Here is a 16,067-nt window from a genome sequence, read left to right on the forward strand (position 1 = left end):
ACACAGCTTGGGGTGCTGCAGTGGGTGGGTACAGGCTTTTCAGGAGAGACAGGCTGGAAGGGTTAGGAGTGGGCTTCCCTCTAACTGAAGAAGGTACTTGGATGCCTGGAGCTCCTTGTTGGGACAGGGGACAAGCTAGGTTAGCCCTTGTGGGTGAGCCTCAGAGGAGAGGCCAGCAAAGGTGGAATTGATGGTGGGAGATCACCCCACAGATGAAGAAGAGAGCATAGACCTCTCTAAGCACCCCAAGGAAGACTCTTCACGTAGAAGCCTGCTTCTCACTGGGGTCTTTCATGACCATGGCATTTTCTGGAAGGGGAACACAGCAGGATGCCAACAGCCCAGGCCATCTCTGGAGTGTCTTGGGACAATTTCTCAGCACCGCTGGCAGATGGGCCAACAAGGGTAATGGAAGCCTGGATGTGATGCTTACAAGCAAGGCAGAGCTGGCCAGGGCTGAGAAGACTGGCTGGCCTGGCCTGGCAATGGTGGGGTGCCAGTGCCCAAGGAGAGTGAGGAAGGCTTCTAGAAGACTCCAGACCCCAGAGCTGTGAGAAGCAGACTTGTGTCTGTTTTGGGGAGATTTAGTGGGGATCCAATGGTCAGCAGCACTGAAGGGCAGCAGAGCTCAGTAGAGCTGGTCTTCAAGAACAGCATCCTCCAAGCTCAGCAATGGTCTGCATTAAATCTCAGTTGAGTCTTGGATGGGGTTTCAAGGGCATCATGATGAGTGTGTACAGCTTCAGGAGGAGTTACAGAAGCAGCAGAACCCTTACCAGTCCATGGGACCAGAGGATCTGCATCCAAGGGTGCTGAGAGAGCAAGATGATGTCACAGGGAGGACAGTCTCCATCATGGAGGAAAAGTCCTGGAGACTGCGGGGACTCCCTGACGACTGGCACCTTTCCAAGAGCCCCCGAGGATGACCTGGGGAAGTAAAGGCTGCTGAGCTTCCCTTTGGCTGAGGGACATGTACCAGAGCATATCCTCTTGGAGAGCAGTTCTGGGGGTGTGACAGAGGAGGTGGCAGGATGACCCCAGGGCTGATTCTGCCTGACCATCCTCATTGCTTCCTCTGATGAAAGGAGCGCAGCTGTGGGTGAGGGGAGAGCAGTGCGGGTATTTCACCAGGACACCGGCAAGGCTTTCCACACCATCCCCCACCAGAGTCTCTTCTCACGAACAAACCTGCTGGAGGGATGGGTCAAGAGGAACCGTTGTGATCTGCAGCAAGGGCAAATCCAAAGTGCTGCCCCTGGGGTGGATGAGCCCCTTGAAGTGACACAGCTTAGGGACATCCTGGCTGGGTTACAGCTCTGCAGAACAAGTTGTCCTCTCCAAGTGTTGGGAGAAATGGGGTTTGGAATTGGGCTGTATAATTCTGTATTTACATAGAGGGATAGAAAGTGTTGTCACCTTGCTTGTCCATGTCCATGGCCCATGACAAAAGCCATGAGAATTTGGAGATCACTCTGCAAAGTTCTGAACATGAAGCCTTCTCACACACTTCTTAGAGAGATCTTTTCTGTCTATGTTTCAACAGTTGCCTCATATCTTCGTTCCGAGGGTGATGCATTCACCCCCATAGAAGCGGTCACTGCCTCCAAGACACACGGGGGTGACTAAAGCCCTTACGTGGGACAGGGAAATGTGACCCAGGACCTAGGGGAGCCTTCCTGAAGCAGGAGCTGGTGGCCAGGCAGAGAAGGCCAAGGCATCTCGCTTGAGGGAACTCATTTCTCTCTCTTGACTAGACGACGAAGCCTGGGCAAGTACATCCACGATGTCCAACACCATTCTCATCCCTGCCTTCCCCTACAATGGAGTCACATCTCATTTCCCTTGCAGGGCATGAGACAACTAAAGACGTTCCTGCAACCCAGATGCGATTGGATTAGGGCAATTTTAGCTGTGGAAAAGAAAGCATTTCAATGACTTTGACTCTTTCCTTCCCTCCATGAATCGAGGGAGCTCTTGACTTCAGGGTGTAACTCGCTGTGCCTAAAGAGATAATATGGACCAAGAGGTCCAAGCAGGGAGTGCTTGGAGCGGTCCTGGACTCTCTCTTTGACAGAAAAATGTGTTTTCTATTCCCCTGTTGGACCTGGAATTCAGAGGAGCTCATGTGGACCTAATATACAGCTGAGGAATGGGCTTTCCTTTTCTTTGAACTGTGCCTAACACCTCTTCCTGTGCTATGGAATCTCCTTTGGTCAGTTTGGGTCAGCCGTCCTGGCTGTGTCTCCTCCCAGATTCCTGGGTGCCCCCACCTTCTCAGTGGCAGGCCAGGATGAGAAGCTGAGAAGTCCTTGACTGAATGGTAACAACAACAACCATCGGTGTGTGATCAACGTGATTCTCATCCTAAATCCAAACCACAGCACTGTACCAGCTGCTCGGAAGAAAATGAACTCCATCCCAGCTGAAAGCAGGACAACCAAGCACAGCGTAGCGAGCTGGTCGAGGGGAGGGGTGACTGTCCCACTCTACACGCACTGGTGCAGCCCCACCTTGAATGCTGTGTGCAGTTTTGGGCACCTCAGTACAAGAAAGACATCAAAGTATTAGAGTGTGTCCAGGGGAGGGTGACCAAGATGGTGTGGGGTCACGAGGGCAAGACTTAGGAGGAGCGGCTGAGGTGACTTGGCTTGTTGAGCTTGGTGAAGAGAAGGCTGAGGGGTGACCTCATCTCAGTCTCCAACTTCCTCAAGGGGGGCAGTGGAGGGGGAGGTGCTGATCTCCTCTCTCTGGTGACCAGTGAGAGGACACGAGGAAATGGCATGAAGCTGCATCAGGGGAAGTTTGGATATGACATTAGAATGGTCGATCACTGCAATAGACTTCCCACGGAAGTGGTCACGGCACCAAGCCTGTCAGATTTCAGGAAGCATCTGGAAGATGCGCTTAGTCATATGGTTTAGTATTTACGTAGTCCTGAGAGGAGCAGGGAGTTGGAGTCAATGATCCTTATGGATCTCTTCCAACTTGAGCTGTTCTTGGGTTCTATGATCTGCAAACTTGGTGAGGGTGCCCTCAATCCCTCTCTGTATATTAAGATATTGGTCCCAGTATTGGTCCCAGTACGGAACCTTGAGGGAAACTGGGAGTGCAGGTGCTGACAAGCCCTTTGGCATTAGCAGTGATTTCATATGACACAGTCGAACCCCAGGACTGGCCCCTGCCCCCACCATTCCCATGAACCCACTGCTGCAGAGCAGGGCTGACTCCTTGGCTGCCAGCTCGCAGAGGTCTTGCTCCTCACCACACACACAGCCAGCACCAAGCAGATCTCTAGCCAGAGATCTGAAGGAAGATCTTCTAGAAAAGTCTCTGTGTGTAGCAGTGAGAGGTGGTATAGGGAATGGCTTTGGTTTTCTCACAGATGTCTCACCTAAATTATTTTGTTTTCCTCCTGAAACAGTTCCCCATTTCTAAAAGCAGCAGATGTCCAAGAGCAGCTCCATCACCCAGTTCCTCCTCCTGGCCTTTGCAGACACACGGCAGCTGCAGCTCTTGCACTTCTGGCTCTTCCTGGGCATCTACCTGGCTGCCCTCCTGGGCAACGGCCTCATCATCACCACCATAGCCTGCGACCACTGCCTCCACACCCCCCATGTACTTCTTCCTCCTCAACCTCTCCCTCCTTGACCTGGGCTCCATCTCCACCACTCTTCCCAAATCCATGGCCAATTCCCTCTGGGACACCAGGTCCATCTCCTACTTGGGATGTGCTGCACAGCTCTTTCTGTTTGCCTTCTTGCTTGGAGCAGAGTTTTCTCTTCTCACCATCTTGGCCTACGACCACTACGTTGCCATCTGCCACCCCCTCAGCTCTTTCTCTAACCCACACAGCCCACCGATGTGTTTCCATCCCATGCAGCCCAGCCAGAGAACAGTGGAAGCAGAGGCTCAAGCAGGAAAGCCTTGCCCTGACCGGCCTCATGGAAAGTCCCCTGGGAAATAACCTGGGCATGACCTGGAGCTGTGAGCAGCGCTGTCCCACGCAGCAGCCTCTCAGCAGCAGCAGCAGCAGGGCCCTGCCTTGCCCTGCCGGGGGTTGCTCCTTCTACCCATAGCTTCTCCCCAGTGCTGTGGGAAGCTCTCGGGGAAGGCTGAGTGCTGACCCTGGCAGGCGGCAGAGTCCCTGCCCCGGCACACAGCCCCTGGGGCGCAGGGACCCTGCTCGCAAGGACAGCCCTGGGCACCCCTGCCTGCACACCCAGCTTCATACCCCTGCAGCTGTCCACAGCAGAAGGCAGCCCTCATGCCTTGTCCCACTGATGGGGCAGCAGGGCATCCCTGCTCTGCAGCACGTCCTCCTGCTCTGTGCTGCACAAACTCTCAGAGTCCTTCTGACACAGCCCACAACCTGTCAGCTCTACCAGCTGGAGGAGATCCCTCCAGGCACTGAAGCTGCCTTGCCCTGCACCCACAGACTTACCACGTCGAGGACTGTGAAGATTTCTCCTCCAGGGAGCTCTCAGCATCCTCCCGCTCCCAACTGCCTTGAAGCTCTCTCAGCCTTGCAGGTCTCCTCTTGCTGCCTGCAGGCAGTGCCCTCAGCCCTGCTCCTGGGCAGAGCTGTCTCTCTGCAGCGCTGCCCACGGGCCATGAGCTCCCTCCATCCCAGGAGCCCGGCCCAGCTCAGCAGCAGAGGACCAGCCCAAGGTGGCACTTTCTCTGTCCCCTCTGGGCTGCCTCCAGGTGTCCCTGGGGCTCCAGGGGAACCTGCCCTGAAACACCCTGAAGCAATCACTGGTGTTTTTCTCCATGGTAGTAATGGAGATGGAGACCAGGAGTGAGGTCTTCACACACAAACACCTGGTTACATTTGGGGATCAGGAGCTGGTCCAAGAAATGTGCAGGTGACTCCAAGCTCTAACAGAGCAGTTCAAAGATACAGGGCAGCATCTCGGGGCATCTTCTTGGAGGATGATTGGAAATTCCATTTGCCAGGTGGAACGACAGCAGATGCCCTTGTTTAGGACAAGTGAATCTGTCGACATTCCTTATGTCCAGGGCTGCCTACAGAGGCATTAAGCTGAGCAAACGGAGCCATGGACAGCACAGATCCTCTACAGGAACGCTATCCCCATTCAGACGGGTTGTGTGACAGGCAGCACCCAGGGCATCTCCGATTTGGTGCCTTGAGGCCAATGACTGGATTGCACCACTGCGCTAATGGCAGTTTTCTCAGGTGCATCCCTTGCACTCCCATGGTCTAACCTAATTCGCTGCAGCTGAAGCTTAGTTCAATACCCAGACAGAGGCCTGTGGTGCTATGTGAAATGCCAGGGCTCTGCAGCACAACTCCACGCCGCTGACATGGACAGCACAGGTCCTCTACAGGAACGCCATCCCCATTCAGATGGGTTGTGTGACAGGCAGCACCCAGGGCATCTCCAACAGATTCGGTGCCTTGGGGCCAATGACTGGATCGCACCACTGCGCTGACGTAAGCTTGTTCCCTTCTCTTTCCAGTAGGTGCTGGGTGGGGCATGACTACGAAGCACGTCACACCAAGGTCTCCCCTCATGTGCATTCCCTCTCCGACACTGATGGTTCTTCTCTGCCCCATCGATTAACCATCCCCTGGATGTCACAGTGGTGGGTCAGGCTGATGACTTTCATTGTGCCGGTATCACAGGATGTCCACAGCCAAGGACATTTCCAACGTTATCTCTTCCTTCCTGAGAGCAGCTTCACCTCCAGCACAAGCCTGCAGGGGCATGGGCAGGATGGGCTGGAGCCCCGTGTCTCTCTTCATTCCACTTGGAGGCAATAACAGCTGAGGCCTGTGGGGACAGCTCCCGTGGTTGGGGTGCTCTGATGGGTGCATACGGGATGATCGGGAGAGCCGTGCCAGAGAGATCAGGAGAGGGGGTGCCCTTAATGTGAAGGACCTGCTTAGATGTGTGGAGCTCCTCTAAGGGAAGGAGAGGTTGGGTTAGCCCTTGTGATCGAGGGCCAGAGGAGAGGCTGGCAAGGCTGACATTGTGGTGGGAGGCAAAGCAAAGCATTAAAGCCCCAGGGAAACCCTGGCATTCCCTGGAAGGGGACCACACCAGTGTGCAATCAATCCGGGAGGTTTCTGGAGGGTCTTGGCACACAGGTCTTTATCGCACAGCTGCCAGATGGGCCACCTGTGGTGATGCTCATGTGACTCTGTTGCTGACAAAGAAGGAAGAGCTCATCATGGATGTCACAGCCAGTGTCAGCCTTGGCTGTCGTGACCTGAAAGAGTCAATAGAGGGGTCTGCCCTCCCAAGGGAAGTAAGGAAGAAGTGTGCCGATGGCAGCCCTCAGAGGAGCAGACTCTGGGGCCTGTTCTGTGACCAGGAAGCGGGGTATGCCATGTGAGCAGCAGGGAAGGGCAGCAGAGCTCCGTAGAGCTGGTCTGCAAGGATGGTACCCACAAGGCAGATATCCTGCTGGGATTCTGTTGCAGTCCACCCAACCAGCATGAAGAGGTAGATGAAGCATTCTACAAGCGGCTGGCAGATGTCTCACAGTCGCTAGCCCTTGTTCTCGTGGGGACTTCAACTTGTTGGATGTCTGCTGGAAATGCAACATGGCAGAGAGGAAACAGTCTAGGAGGTTTCTAGAGTGCGTGGAAGATAACTTTCTGACACAGCTGGTAAGCGAGCCTACCAGGCGAGGCGCCTCGCTTGACCTGCCCTTTACCAACAGAGAAGGACTGGTGGGAGATGTGGTGGTGCGAGGCCATCTTGGGCTTGACAACCATGAAATGATAAGAGATTTCAGTCCTTGGTGAAGTAAGGAAGGGGGTCAGCAAAACCGCTGCCAGGGACTTCCGGAGGGCAGACTTTGGCCTGCTCAGGACACTGGTTGAGAGAGTCCCTTAGGAGAAAGTGCTGAAGGGCAAAGGGGTCCAGGAAGGCTGGGCATTCTTCAAGAAGGAAGTCAAGAAGGCGCAGGAGCAGGCTGTCCCTATGTGCCGTAAGACGAACCGGTGGGGAAGACGACCGGCCTGGCTGAACAGGGAGCTTCAGCTGGGAGTCTGGGAAAAAAGGAGAGTCTACCCCTCTTGGAAGAAGGGGCAGGCAACTCAGGAAGAGTACAGGGATCTCGCTAGGTCGTGCAGAGGGAAAATGAGAAAGACAAAAGCCCAGTTAGAGCTCGCTCTGGCCACTGTTGTAAGGGATAACAAAAAGATGTCTTTACAAACACATGAAGAACAAAAAGAGCCAAGGGGAATCTCCATCCTTTAGTGGATGCGGAGGGGAACATGGCCACGAAAGATGAAGAAAAGACTGAGGTACTTAATGCCTTCCTTGCCTCAGTATTTAACAGTCAGACCAGCTGCCACCAGGGCATTCAGCCCCCTGAGCTGGAAGACAGGGACGGAGAGCAGAATAAAACCCCCGTGATGGGGGGGTTTATCGGGCAACGTGGTCTAGTGGAGGGTGTTCCTTCCCATAGTAGGGGGGTTGGAAACTAGATGATCTTTCAAGTCCCTTCCAACCCAAACCATTCTATGATTCTATGATTCTATGATGCAGGAGGAAGCAGTTCACGACCTACTATGCCACCTGGACACTCACAAGCCTATGGGGCTGGATGGGATCCACCTGAGAGTGCTGAGGGAGCTGGTGGAGGAGCTTGCCAAGCCTCCCTCCATCATTTATCAACAGTCCTGGCTAAGAGGGGAGGTCCCGGATGACTGGAGGCTTGCCAATGTGACACCCATCTACAAGAAGGGCCGAAAGAGGATCTGGGAAACTACAGGCCTGTCAGCCTGACCTCAGTACCCACGAAGGTTATGGAACAGTTCATCTTGGGTGCGCTCATCAAGTGTATGCAAGACAACCAGGGGATGAGGCCCAGCCAGCACTGGTTCATGAAAGGCAGGTCCTGTCTGAACCAACATGATCTCCTTCTATGACCTGGTGACCCACCTAGTGGATAAAGGAAAGGCTGTGGATGTTATCTACCTGGACTTCAGTAAAGCGTTCGACATGGTCTGCCACAGCATTCTCCTAGAGAAGCTGGTGGCTCATAGCTTAGACAGGTGCACTCTTCGCTGGGTCAAAAACTGGCTGGAAGGCTGAGCCCAGAGAGTTGTGGTGAACAGAGTTAAATCTAGTTGGTGGCTGGTCACAAGCGGTGTTCCCCTGGGCTCAGTCTTGGGGCCAGTCTTGTTTAATATTTGAATCAATGATCTGGATGAGGGGAGCGAGTGCGCCCTCAGTCAGTTTGTGGATGACACTAAGTTGGGAGGGAGTGTCGATGTGCTTGAGGGTAGGAAGGCTCTGCAGAGGGATCTGGACAGGCTGGATCGATGGGCCAAGGCCAGCTGGATGAGGTTTAACAAGGCCAAGTGCCGGGTCCTGCACTTGGGTCACACCAATTCCAGTCAACGCTACAGGCTTGGGGCAGAGTGGCTGGAAAGCAGCTGCCTGGAGGAAAAGGACCTGGGTGTGCTGGTTAACATCTGGCTGAACATGAGGAGCAGTGTGCCCAGGTGGCCAAGAAGGCCAACCGCATCCTGGCTAGTATCAGGACTAGTGTGGCCAGCAGGAGTAGGGACATTATCGTCCCCCTGTACTGGGCACTGGTGAGGCCGCACCTCGAGTACTGTGTTCAGTTTTGGGCCCCTCAGTACAAGAAGGATGCTGAGGTGCTGGAGAATGTCCAGAGAAGGGCAACAAAGCTGGTGAAGGGACTGGAGCACAAGTCTTACAAGAAGCGGCTGAGGGAAGTGGGGTTGTTTAGTGTGGAGAAGAGGAGGCTGAGGGGAGACCGTATCGTGCTCTACAACTACGTGAAAAGAGGTTGTGGTGAGGTGGGTGTTGGTGTCTTCTCCCAAGCTACAAGTGAAATGGCCTCAAATTTCTCCAGGGGAGGTTTAGGTTGGATATCAGGAAAAATTTCTTCCCTGAAAGGGCGGTCAGACATTGGAACAGGCTCCCCAGAGAGGTGGTGGAGTCACCATCCCTGGAGGTGTTCAAAAAGCATGTAGACGTGGCACTTCGGGACATGGTCTAGTAGACGTGGTGTTGGGTTGACAGTTGGACTTGATGATCCTAGAGGTCTTTTCCAACCTTAAAGATTCTAGGATTCTCTGATTCAAGTATGAGACTGTCCATATCAAGAGTCAGGAAAAGAGAGATGTCAGGAGAACAGCTTGTGGAAAGAGGAAACTGATGGGGAAGCCTAGAGGAAGTGGCTGCAGGGACTTGAAACAAAGTGCGGTGATGTCCCATCAGTGCAGGGGAAGAGGGAAGGGTTGGTGAGACACATGGGAGGGCAGGGAGAGAGTGGGATTTGTGTAGCTATGAGTGTGTAAAAGGCTGGAAGAAGACCTGGAATAGCAGAGTGGGAGGGGGTCTGATGCTGAAGTGAAAGAGGTTGAGTTTTGACTTGCAGGCAGCAGCAGCAGGAGGACGTGCAGCCCCAGAGCTTTTTAGCCTTCTCACCCCCTTTGAGCCTTGCATGTGTCCAACTGCTGTCCTGCACTCAGCATCACGCACCCTCACAGCTCCCTGCCCCCAGGAAGAGCCCTGAACATCCCATGAGTGAAAGGGTCCCCATGCCCAGGGGGCAAGAGCTTTCATAATCACATCCACATTTCACTTTCCGCTTCTACCCATCACCTCTAACTTCCTGCTTCATCAGCCCCCAGGATGGTCACCTCTTCTCATCATTCCCTCCATGCTCTCTTCAGCGATTTGTCTTAATTGGGCCTGCAAACACCCTCAGAAACCATGGGATTTGCTTCTGATGTGTAGTTCTCTAGAGGCTTGTTCCAACTTCTTTCAGGACCTGCAGTTCAGGAGCTCTGCACCAGAGGGCTCATTAACATGCAAAACCTCCTAACAAGCCAAGTCTCAGGGCATCATTTTTGTTATTCCTCACTTCTTCAGCGGTTAATTAGAGACATTTCAGGATTGTAGTCACAGTGAAAAGATGTCAATGCTAAAAAACTATAGGAACAGATTTTTCCCACCTCTCTTGATTTTTTTGCTTCCAGGTGATGTGATAGGAACAATTTCCAGTTGATATTGATCCTGTGTGTCTGCTGATGGAGACTGACTATGTCTGAGCCTTTCTGTCAGAAACTCTGTGAAGAGCCTTCATCCCTACGCTCCAACCCCACCGTTTTCCCTTCAGCCACCTTACAGTAGCCCTGTTCCCATCCGAGCATTCCCCACTGAAGTTTGCAGCTGCAAGTTTCAGCCCGTTGGCACCAACATCCACCGGGTTTACTTGGAGAACGAGCTGCACGCAGACACAGCAGGGTGTTTCTTAATGGTGAACAAACACAAAAACGCACAATCTAAGGAAGGCACAGATCAATGAAAAGGAAAGTCCATTTCTCAGCTGTACATTAGGTCCACATGAGGTCCTCTGAATTCCAACAGTGGGAAATCTTAGCCCAACGGAAACCACAGTTGTGTGTCAAAGAGAGATGCCAGGAGCCCTCCAAGCACTCCCTGCTTGGACCTCTTGGTCCATATTGACTCTTTGCACACAGCGAGTAACACCCTGAAGTCAAGAGCTCCCTCGATTCACGGAGGGAAGCAAAGAGTCAAAGTCAATGAAATGCTCTCTTTTCAACAGCTAAAATTGCCCTAATCCAGATGTATCCGGTTTATAGGCACGTCTTCAAGTTCTCTCATGCCCTGCAAGGGAATTGAGATGTGACTTCATTGTAGGGGAAGGCAGGGATGAGAATGGTTTTGGACATCGTGAGTGCACTTGCCCAGGCTTCCTTGTCTAGTCAAGAGAGAGGAATGAGTTCCCTCAAGTGAGATGCCTTGGCCTTCTCTGCCTGGCCACCAGCTCCTGCTTCAGGAAGGCTCCCGTAGGTCCTGGGTCACATTTCCCTGTCCCACATAAGGGCTTTAGTCTTGGAGGAAGTGGCCACTTCTGAGTGTTGACTGCATCACCCTCGGAATGAAGACGTGAAGCAACAGTACAATCATAGACAGAAAAGATCTCGCGAATACCTGTGCAAGGAGGCTTTATGTTCAGAACTTTGAGGCTGATCTCCAAGTTCACATGGCTTTTGTCATGGGCCCTGGACATGGACAAGCAAGATGACGACACATTCTCTCCCTCTATGTAAATAGAGATATATACAGCCCAATTCCAAACCCCATTTCTCCCAACACTTGGAGAGGAGAAATTGTTCTGCAGAGCTGTAAACCAGCCAGGATGTCCCTAAGCTGGGTCACTTCAAGGGGCTCCTAACCGTCCCAGCCTGTCTCTCCTGAAAAGCCTGTACCCACCCACTGCAGCACCCCAAGCTGTGTGACGTGTCCCACCACACCAGGACATCAATGTCAAAAAGCACAGGCTCCAGGTGGCCCTATCTTTGACCTCACCTGAGGCCACAGGTGGACATTTTGGCTGTAGCATGGGAGGTGTGCCTCCAGGCCAAGCTCTGACTTGTCTCAGGGAAACCTGGTGCCAAGGGTCCAAGCAGTGTGTGCAGAGGCTTTGCTTCTGAGCAGAGACATGCCCAAGTGGTTGGCAGATGGAAACATTAAGCTGAAACTGGATGCCAAGAGAGTGAGCAAGCCCTGCTGTCCCCCAGGCCAGAGAGAAACAGGCTGGAAACAGCTGTCCCTGTGCTACAGGACACCATGCCATCAGAAGAATCCCTGCACAGGCTGTCCAAAAGACAACAAATAGAGACAGATTCTGTCATCCTAAATGTGCGCATCTGATGTCATTTCTGCTGGACAAAACGATTCCCTACCCGCCTACATGAAGATGGCTCCAGGTGCTGCCCTGTCTCTCAGCAGTGCTCCACTAGGCCTGGCAGCTGGCTCTACGTGTCTTCAACCACCTCTGGCGCTTCAAGTGTCACCAGACATTTGCATCTGAACACCTCAGGCCTGTCCCCTGTCTCCAGTAATTCGTATTAATGACTGAGCTGAGACAAGGAGTTCATATGCAGGCATCTCTTATGTGCCCACCTGAACTGAGGCCAGAGTGTCAGCGAAATCCAGGAATAAACCTCGTAACACCAATGTGGTATTAAAAGGCAGGCATTCTTTATGGCAGCGCTGGATGCACGGGGGATAGCTCCACCCAACGTGCATGCCAGGTGATCACCAACACACAGGTTATGTAGGATCAAAACATACATATTCATTGTTTTTCTCAGAAAAGGCAGTCCTATGATAATCGTTTCTTAGAATCCATTTCCATATTCTCCTCCCCGTCACGCATGCTCAGTGATTTGAGTCGGTGGTCTTCAAGGGGTCTCTGGTGGTCGTCAGTGGTTGTGCACCCATGTCCGCTGGGTGACCCTCTTCTTGCAGGCATGCGCAGTGTCCTTATTGTAGGTGCACTTGTCCATAACAACTTACTTCATAAGATTAATATCTCCGAACCTATTGTTCAGTTGGGTAGGGACTGTGCATGGAACAGAGCAGCATTGTACCTTGCCATGGTCAGTTAGCTTCATTACCTATTACCTTGGTTACAAACTAATTAGCTCAACCTGATTCTATAGTTTCTGTCTCATGGGCCCTATTCCGCGGTTACAAGAGGAATCCCACCACCTGTGGGTTTGTTGTGGGCATGGGGGGCAGCTGAGTCCACTTCTAGCCCCAGGACTACAGACACGGAATGGGGGCTGAATGCCGTCCCTCAGCAGAGGTAAAGGAGATCATTCCCTGTCCCCATCTGGGTGTCCTGTCTAAAGATGGGACAAACACTGTTGGAAGGAAAAGTTTCTGTTCCCGCTGAGAGAAGGAACATCAGTGACTGCTTCAGGCTGTTTCAGGGGAGGTTCTCCTGGAGCCCCAGGGACACCTGGAGGCAGCCCAGAGGGGACAGAAAAAGTGCCACCTTGGGCTGGTCCTCTGCTGCTGAGCTGGGCCGGGCTCCTGGGATGGAGGGAGCTCATGGCCCGTGGGCAGCGCTGCAGAGAGACAGCTCTGCCCAGGAGCAGGGCTGAGGGCACTGCCTGCAGGCAGCGAGAGGAGGGAATTGAGGCTGAGAGAGCTTCAAGGCAGTTGGGAGCGGGAGGATGCTGAGAGCTCCCTGGAGGAGAAATCTTCACAGTCCTCGACGTGGTAAGTCTGTGGGTGCAGGGCAAGGCAGCTTCAGTGCCTGGAGGGATCTCCTCCAGCTGGTAGAGCTGACAGGTTGTGGGCTGTGTCAGAAGGACTCTGAGAGTTTGTGCAGCACAGAGCAGGAGGACGTGCTGCAGAGCAGGGATGCCCTGCTGCCCCATCAGTGGGACAAGGCATGAGGGCTGCCTTCTGCTGTGGACGGCTGCAGGGGTATGAAGCTGGGTGTGCAGGCAGGGGTGCCCAGGGCTGTCCTTGCGAGCAGGGTCCCTGCGCCCCAGGGGCTGTGTGCCGGGGCAGGGACTCTGCCGCCTGCCAGGGTCAGCACTCAGCCTTCCCCGAGAGCTTCCCACAGCACTGGGGAGAAGCTGTGGGTAGAAGGAGCAACCCCCGGCAGGGCAAGGCAGGGTTCTGCTGCTCCTGCTTCTGCTGAGAGGCTGCTGCGTAGGACAGCGCTGCTCACAGCTCCAGGTCACTTTGGCAGAGGAGGCTTTTGAAGAAGGACATCAAGGCAGGGTTTACCTGAAAGGGAAGGAGCCTGTTCTTTCCATCTTCTGCTCTCAGTGGTCTCAGGGGTGCGGGGAAGGTTTTGGACGTGGAAATTATTCTCTTAGTTTGGGAGGAGGAACTGAAACTCAAAGTCTGTTTCACTTAGAGATTTATAAATCACAGACCAAATTTGGCTTACAGAGAGCCCCACATCAGCTGCCCAGCCTCATCTGCCCGCCCACCCAGCAGAGCCTCTGCCCTCAAGGCCACAGGGTCCAGGACAGGAGCTGCCTCCTCTGCAGCCAGAGCTCCAGTAGAGCAGACGTGCATCCCTGCCGACATGTTCTGATTGCCTTCTGCAGAGAAAAGGGACTGAGAGCAACTGGCCTGGGATGTCACCAACTGGAAGGAGCTGTGCTCTGCTGCGTAAGGAGGCTTCACTGAGTACCTGCCCCTCTTTCTCTCCTTTTCCCCATTTGCAGAAAGATCAGGGTGCTGCTGCTTCTCTTTTTGTGGTTGTTTTTTTTTTTCTTTTTCTTTGCTCCCTCTCTTCTTCCTCCTCCTTTTTTTTGTTGCTATTGGAAGGTCTGGATTTTGGGGCAAGGGGGTGTGGGGAGTGCCTCAGATGCATTTCAGGCACTGACCCTGGGGTCTCTGGGCAATGCAGTGTGTGGGACTTGGAAACAAGCTGATTGTCCCTTCAGGAGACCCCGGGCAGCTGAGCATCTCCCTGGGGTGACGATGTTGTAGGTGGCAACTTGATTTGAGAAAGGATCTGTCTCAGCCGTGAGAGATTCAGGCACAGGCTTTGCTGTTCAGGAGGCCAGAGCTGGAAGGGCTGCGATCCTCCCTGGGCTCTTCCCTCTCAGAGACAGGCGGCCTGGGTGCTGACTTCATCACACCACAGTAAATAGGGACAATTCCCATGCAGTCACTGAAGCAAAGACCTCTCACTCAACCAAAGGCACCCATTGCCAGGAATGCCTAGTCAATGCCCGGGCTGTTTGACACCACTGCGATAGCGCAGGTCTAACTGCTCTGGAGCTCATGGGCAGGGCCCTGCTCATAACCGAGCAGCACAAACCTGAGCTCACTAAAAGAATCTGAAGGAAGGTTCCCCAACAAAAGAGAAGCCATTGTAGGGGATATCTAAGGGAAACGGCATAGACTGGCTCAGAGAGTCTGCCCTCACGTGTCCATGTCTTCTCCTCTGTCACCAGTCCCATCTTCCCAGAATGGACACATGTCCAACAGCAGCTCCATCACCCAGTTCCTCCTCCTGGCCTTTGCAGACACACGGCAGCTGCAGCTCTTGCACTTCTGGCTCTTCCTGGGCATCTACCTGGCTGCCCTCCTGGGCAACGGCCTCATCATCACCACCATAGCCTGTGACCACCGCCTCCACACCCCCATGTACTTCTTCCTCTCCCACCTCTCTGTTCTGGACCTGGGCTCCATTTCCACCACTCTTCCCAAAGCCATGGCCAATTCCCTCTGGGACACCAGGGCCATCTCCTATGCAGGATGTACTACCCAGGTATTTTTTTTTGTTTTCTCTGCTAATACAGAGTTTTACCTTCTCACTGTCATGGCCTACGACCGCTACGTTGCCATCTGCCAACCCCTGCACTATGGGACCCTCCTGGGCAGCAGAGCTTGTGTCCACATGGCAGCAGCTGCCTGGGGCAGTGGGTTTCTCTATTCTGTTCTGCACACGGCCAATACATTTTCCATACCCCTCTGCCAGGGCAATGCTGTGGGACAGTCCTTCTGTGAAATCCCCCAGATCCTCAAGCTCTCCTGCTCACACTCCTACCTCAGGGAGATTTGGCTTCTTGCGGCTAGTTCATTTTTAGCTTTTGGTTGTTTTGTGTTCATTGTGGTGTCCTATGTGCAGATCTTCAGGGCCGTGCTAAGGATCCCCTCGGAGCAGGGACGGCACAAAGCCTTTTCCACGTGCCTCCCTCACCTGGCCGTGGTCTCCCTCTTTGTCAGCACTGCCATGTTTGCCTACCTGAAGCCCCCCTCCATGTCGTCCCCATCCCTGGATCTGGTGATGGCAGTTCTGTACTCGGTGGTGCCTCCAGCAGTGAACCCCCTCATCTACAGCATGAGGAACCAGGAGCTCAAAGATGCCATCAAGAAAGTGATTCCATGGACATTTTTCTGTAGGGAAATGTTTACCACCTATCTCCACAATTGATTCTAAAACTGTCTGATTACAGACTGGGTTTGAATTTTTTGGGTTTTGTGGGTTTGGGGGTTTTTGTTGTTGTTCTTGTTTGTTTTTTGTTTAATTTCTTTTTTTTAACTATCATTATTATTATCATTATTGCTGTTGTTATTGTCATTGATGGTTATTATGTTCCTAGAGAACTGTGGACATTCGTGTCACTTCATCCGAGGCATGTACCTGTTTTGCGTCACCTGCTGCCCTTACTAAAGTGCGTTAGCACTGCTCAGAGCGAGCCTCTCTCATAGTACCTCTGTAACAAAGTGGGATCCTCCCGGTGCAGTGCTTTCAGG

The 16,067-nt window shown here is 53.2% G+C and overlaps 1 protein-coding gene across 1 annotated transcript; it reads left to right on the forward strand.

The window, feature by feature from the left end:
• Positions 1 to 14,784: 14,784 nt before the first annotated feature.
• On the forward strand, positions 14,785 to 15,744 carry LOC142602570 (olfactory receptor 14J1-like). Its single transcript, XM_075757929.1, has one exon. The coding sequence runs from the start codon at positions 14,785 to 14,787 to the stop codon at positions 15,742 to 15,744; it is 960 nt and encodes a 319-aa protein (XP_075614044.1).
• The last annotated feature ends 323 nt before the right edge of the window (positions 15,745 to 16,067 follow it).

Source organism: Balearica regulorum, chromosome 7, assembly GCF_011004875.1.
Source record: "Balearica regulorum gibbericeps isolate bBalReg1 chromosome 7, bBalReg1.pri, whole genome shotgun sequence".
NCBI lineage: Eukaryota > Metazoa > Chordata > Aves > Gruiformes > Gruidae > Balearica > Balearica regulorum.

Coding starts and splice junctions, on each gene's coding strand:
- LOC142602570 (XM_075757929.1), top strand. CDS start 14,785: ATGTCCAACAGCAGCTCCATCACCCAGTTCCTCCTCCTGGCCTTTGCA.